At 40.8% G+C, this 6,000-nt stretch overlaps 1 protein-coding gene across 1 annotated transcript in view; it reads right to left on the reverse strand.

Annotated features, from left to right (window-relative positions):
* Window positions 1-4,116, reverse strand: part of LOC132124639 (copine-8-like) — a 75,594-nt gene extending 71,478 nt beyond the window's left edge. Inside the window, exons 1-2 of the mRNA XM_059535755.1 lie at window positions 3,994-4,116; window positions 501-541 (exon numbers count right to left, since the gene is read on the reverse strand). Of these exons, the coding sequence (XP_059391738.1) occupies window positions 501-541; window positions 3,994-4,100 (148 nt within the window). The 5' untranslated portion in view covers window positions 4,101-4,116. The remainder of the gene's footprint in view (window positions 1-500; window positions 542-3,993) is intronic.
* Between the last annotated feature and the right edge of the window lie 1,884 nt (window positions 4,117-6,000).

The raw sequence follows: 6,000 nt of genomic DNA on the forward strand, positions 1-6,000 counted from the left end.
AATGTCTGTGTGAGTGCCCATGTGTGTATGTGTGTGTGAGTGTAATCAGCCATACAGCAGAATGAACAATGCAGGGCCTGCAGTCAAACACATCTGTATCATTAAAGCTGTGAATGTTGGCCGAACACAACATCTGGATTACACAATTCAATCACAACCCACATAAAGATGCAAACAAGAAATGCAAATGCAAATATTATACTCTCCTGCATATGAAAGCATATACACATACAGCAGGGTTTCATGCACAATCAGTCTTTCTAATAAAACAACATAATAATTAAGGCAGGCAGGTGAGATATTGCACACTAATGATGCTCCCTACGGTGCTGATGAGCACTAACTGCAGCATGATTTCAGCCCAGACTGCTCTAAGCAATGTGATTTCAGATGTGCTAGTTTTGTCAGATAAACTGATCTCTGTACGTTCATCTCAAAGTGTGACAGACTTAATTAATATGCTTGTATAATGTGATATGGTATAATGCCAAAAAGCTTACTTGGATCAGATTTTGAGAAGGTGTCTCTGTCCAAGAGGTTTCTGTAGATATAGAAAGAAATGAAGAAAAAGAAGTTAATAAAGACCCTTTAAAAAGACCTTTACAGCGCAGAGCCGAAACATCCCGGTAACTAGAGTACAGGAAACGCTCCAGAACGAGAATCTTCATTAAACATTTACACGGCTGTTCCCCACGAAGCAGCACATTCGCATTAGAAATCCACAAACACTCCCTGTCCTCTTATGATTTTAATTCACGTTTATCCCTGCTCCTCTTCCGGACTCGTTCCGCATTCATATTTAGATCATGGTGCTGAAACACAGAGGAATAATCCATGAGGAATGTAATTAAAGCATGAAGTGTGAGAAAGTTTAGTGGCACTAGTGAGGACGTGTCCCCCGAGGGGCTTACTGTAGATACAGAAAGTCCGAGTCGAAACTCTCCCTCATTGACCAGCAAACAGTGTCATCAAGACTGACATTAGTGTTGAAAAAAGATGAACTCAATATTGATTCTAAATTGCACACTTCATATCCGCTAAGGAGGATTTCGAAAAGCTGTGGCTTTCAAATATGTTTAATAAGGTAAACACCTCATAAAATTAACAAATCATTAAATAATATTAAATAAAAATAAAATTCATTGCATTGCTTTTTTTAACTTAATATTTCCAGTTGAGCAGTAAGCAGGTTTTTACAGTGCACACAGTACTCATATCCTGCCTTATTCATTCGTAATAGAGGTTTTTGTGGTTTACAGCTGATTGCATTTCTGATTTTGACTGACAGATGAAGTCGACCAGAGCAGGCATGCTTCTCCTGTTTGTGGTCCTCTGCTCTTTCTCTTGCGGTGTGTATTGACACCGAGGGTCTCGCTTCAATATGCTCAGACGAAACAGTCAATCAGTCGATTCAAGCGCTCTCTGCTGCTCGACTGTCAAAAGCTTCACTGCAGAATTCAGGAATAGCTTTTGTTTTCACCTTCACAAATACAGATGCCTAATTGAGGTATAGTATGAATCTTTAGGCGCAGAACTAGAGTTCTGAGTGTGAATATAACACACATGATCAGCTCATATATTCCCTGCTCTCTCAGCACTCTTCTCAGGTGTGGATAGAGACGCATTTTAATCATGAACAATGAATAGACTGAATTACTCCAGTTATTCGGGAGTTTTTACATATCAATGCGTGTCCATTGTGAGCTTTGAACAAAGCATCTGATTTAAATTCTGAGGTCAAAAGGATGTCCACTCCTCTCAACACATCAGTGCTTCATGGATGCAACTATTATGCAATACTGAAGAACTGTCTGATGGAATGCATCATAAATCCACTACATATGCATTCTACAACCCGAATTCCGGAAAAGTTGGGACGTTTTTTAAATTTTAATGAAATGAAAACTAAAGGAATTTCAAATCACATGAGCCAATATTTTATTCACAATAGAACATAGATAACGTAGCAAATGTTTAAACTGAGAAATTTTACACTTTTATCCACTTAATTAGCTCATTTAAAATTTAATGCCTGCTACAGGTCTCAAAAAAGTTGGCACGGGGGCAACAAATGGCTAAAAAAGCAAGCAGTTTTGAAAAGATTCAGCTGGGAGAACATCTAGTGATTAATTAAGTTAATTGATATCAGGTCTGTAACATGATTAGCTATAAAAGCTTTGTCTTAGAGAAGCAGAGTCTCTCAGAAGTAAAGATGGGCAGAGGCTCTCCAATCTGTGAAAGACTGCGTAAAAAAATTGTGGAAAACTTTAAAAACAATGTTCCTCAACGTCAAATTGCAAAGGCTTTGCAAATCTCATCATCTACAGTGCATAACATTATCAAAAGATTCAGAGAAACTGGAGAAATCTCTGTGCGTAAGGGACAAGGCCGGAGACCTTTATTGGATGCCCGTGGTCTTCAGGCTCTCAGACGACACTGCATCACTCATCGGCATGATTGTGTCAATGACATTACTAAATGGGCCCAGGAATACTTTCAGAAACCACTGTCGGTAAACACAATCCGCCATGCCATCAGCAGATGCCAACTAAAGCTCTATCATGCAAAAAGGAAGCCATATGTGAACATGGTCCAGAAGTGCCGTCGTGTCCTGTGGGCCAAGGCTCATTTAAAATGGACTATTTCAAAGTGGAATAGTGTTTTACGGTCAGACGAGTCCAAATTTGACATTCTTGTTGGAAATCACGGACGCCGTGTCCTCCGGGCTAAAGAGGAGGGAGACCTTCCAGCATGTTATCAGCGTTCAGTTCAAAAGCCAGCATCTCTGATGGTATGGGGGTGCATAAGTGCATACGGTATGGGCAGCTTGCATGTTTTGGAAGGCTCTGTGAATGCTGAAAGGTATATAAAGGTTTTAGAGCAACATATGCTTCCCTCCAAACAACGTCTATTTCAGGGAAGGCCTTGTTTATTTCAGCAGGACAATGCAAAACCACATACTGCAGCTATAACAACAGCATGGTTTCGTCGTAGAAGAGTCCGGGTGCTAACCTGGCCTGCCTGCAGTCCAGATCTTTCACCTATAGAGAACATTTGGCGCATCATTAAACGAAAAATACGTCAAAGACGACCACGAACTCTTCAGCAGCTGGAAATCTATATAAGGCAAGAATGGGACCAAATTCCAACAGCAAAACTCCAGCAACTCATAGCCTCAATGCCCAGACGTCTTCAAACTGTTTTGAATAGAAAAGGAGATGCTACACCATGGTAAACATGCCACGTCCCAACTATTTTGAGACCTGTAGCAGAAATCAAAATTGAAATGAGCTCATTTTGTGCATAAAATTGTAAACTTTCTCAGTTTAAACATTTGCTATGTTATCTATGTTCTATTGTGAATAAAATATTGGCTCATGTGATTTGAAAGTCTTTTAGTTTTCATTTTATTAAAATTTAAAAAACGTCCCAACTTTTCCGGAATTCGAGTTGTATAACATATAGACGGAATCCTTTTTGTAGGCTATTATGCATTCAGCTGCATGTTGTTGTAGCTAAATAATAACCACGTCGTAACCAGACAAAACTGCACTGTAAAGCAGAAAAAGATGCATAACATATGAATGTGTCCTGTTATCATGAATTTTGCAAACAGAAGTTCTAACCTTTATAGTGTATTATATACAGACTTCGTGAAACGTGATGACATTTCTGATCGATGAATCTATTGCATAGCCTATTATAAATCAATCAATTGACATTTCATGACTGACGCATAATAAGATTTCTATTCATAGCTATCAGCACGAGATGATTATTTTGCAATCAAACGCATCAAAATCGATCAATCAAACACTAATGATGCACTTTAGAAATGCGGAGCCTTGCAAGAAACACAAGCAAGAACGGACATTAAAAGTCATTCAAAACGTAATGCATTATGCAAAATGCTGATACAGCCCTCAGATTATCACTGCGATTGAACCTGCACGCGCTGAAGAGTGTTTGGCATCACAGAAGCGCGTCACTCACCTGCACGACACGGTGATCTCAACTTTCGTGGCGGGAATCACCGTCGCGAGCGGCTCGAAATCCGCGAGACTCGCCATGTTCCCGAAGCCGCTCATCACTGTGGACATGCTGCCACGGACAGACACCGCGAGCGTCCCTCGCTCCGTGGATCTGGAGCGGGGTGTGTGTGAGGGAGTCACAACGCTTCACGCGCTACGTCACAGGCGCGCGAGCAATCCACGCGTGAGAATTCCTGCGCGTCACGCGCGTCAGTGCGCGGCGAGGTGCGTGACAGCAAGACGCGTGAGCCCCCTGCACAGACAAAAACATCAAGCTTTGGGTAACACTTTATTTTAAGCTGTCCTTGTTACACGTACTTGTTACATATACTTACTGTTATAATGCAAGTAACCCTAACCATATAGTAGTTAATTGATATTCCTCAGTACTTTAATGTATATTTACAGTGTAACAAGGACACATTAAAATAAAGTGTAACTTAAGTGTAAATTTGTGTAAATGTGTACTGTGTGTAAGAGTGAACTCACAGAAGGGTTAGCACAATCTTCTTCATACATCAGCAGTTTTGGGGAATAACTAGGCCAAATGGGTGCCCTAAGCAGAACTGTATTGTTGTGCCCCCTCCCCAAATATTATGGAGTCAAAAGAACTTTTAATAAAACATACCAGTAAATAAATAAATTAATTGTAATTAAATTGTAGTGCTCTCTTCCTCCCTCAATACCCATGTCTGAAGTGCCCTTGAGCAAGGCACTGAACCCCCAGTTGCTTCCCGAACGCTGCCCACTGCTCCGGGTGTGTGTTCACAGTGTGTGTGTGTGTGTGTGTTCACTCCGGGTGTGTGTTCACAGTGTGTGTGTGTGTGTGTGTGTGTTCACTGCTGTGTGTGTATTCACGGAGTGTGTGTGTGTGTGTGTGTGTGTGTGTGTGTGTGTGTGCGTGTGTGTGTGTGTGTGTGTGTGTGTATGTTCACTGCTGTGTGTGTATTCACGGAGTGTGTGTGTGTGTGTGTGTGTGTGTGTTCACTTCTGTGTGTGTGTGTTCACGGTGTGTGTGTTCACTGCTGTGTGTGTGTGTGTGTGTGTTCACTTCTGTGTGTGTGTTCACGGAAATTCGATAATTTCCTTAATTTTATTGAAAATAAATGCAGTCAGACATCCACAAACATGAGGTGAGGTGAGGGGGGGTGTGGATGTGGGAATGGTGCGTCACATGTGCTTAGCCTACTAGGGATGGGAATCAGCAGAGGCCCCACGATACGATATTATCACGATGCTTGTGTTACGATACAATATTATTGCAATTTTAATTACACTGTGCCCTATTTTAATGATCTAAGCGCATGCTCTAAAGTAGTGGTTCCCAACCTCATTCCTGGAGGCCCCCCAACACTGCAGGTTTTCCATGTCTCCTTAATCAAACACACCTGATTCAGATCATCAGCTCATTACTCCCATCCCTGACATGGGTGAGTGAGTCAGACAAAGGAGAGATGCAAAGTGTGCAGTGTTGGGGGCCTCCAGGAACGAGGTTGGGAAGCACTGGTCACTTTTGCTAGTTTAATGGCAGCAAAGCGGTCAGCACCCCGGGCGCATGATCTAAACAGATTGTCCCCATTGTCTTGAGTAATGGGTGTTTTTTGGGCGTAATGTGCAATAAACCAATCAGAGTCTCATCTCCCATCCCCTTCGAAAGCCAGTTGCGCTCCATGCGCTTACACTTTCATGAAAACCTGTCATAAATGTTGTATGCACCTGGCAAACGCAATTATTTGTATAATAGTCTAATCTAGTCCACCTTAAAATATAAACAGGAGTGCACATATATATGGAATAGTTTATAATGTTTTATTTTTCATATATTTTTACACAACTTACCCAGTTAGCAGAATATATGTACTTAATAATAATAAGTAGAAGATTATAAGTAAAAATAATATTGTAAAGTAAATATTATAAAAAAGTATAAGTAAAAATAATATTGACAATATTGACAATTATAATGGCA

This window comes from Carassius carassius, chromosome 43 (assembly GCF_963082965.1).
Source record: "Carassius carassius chromosome 43, fCarCar2.1, whole genome shotgun sequence".
Taxonomy (NCBI): domain Eukaryota; kingdom Metazoa; phylum Chordata; class Actinopteri; order Cypriniformes; family Cyprinidae; genus Carassius; species Carassius carassius.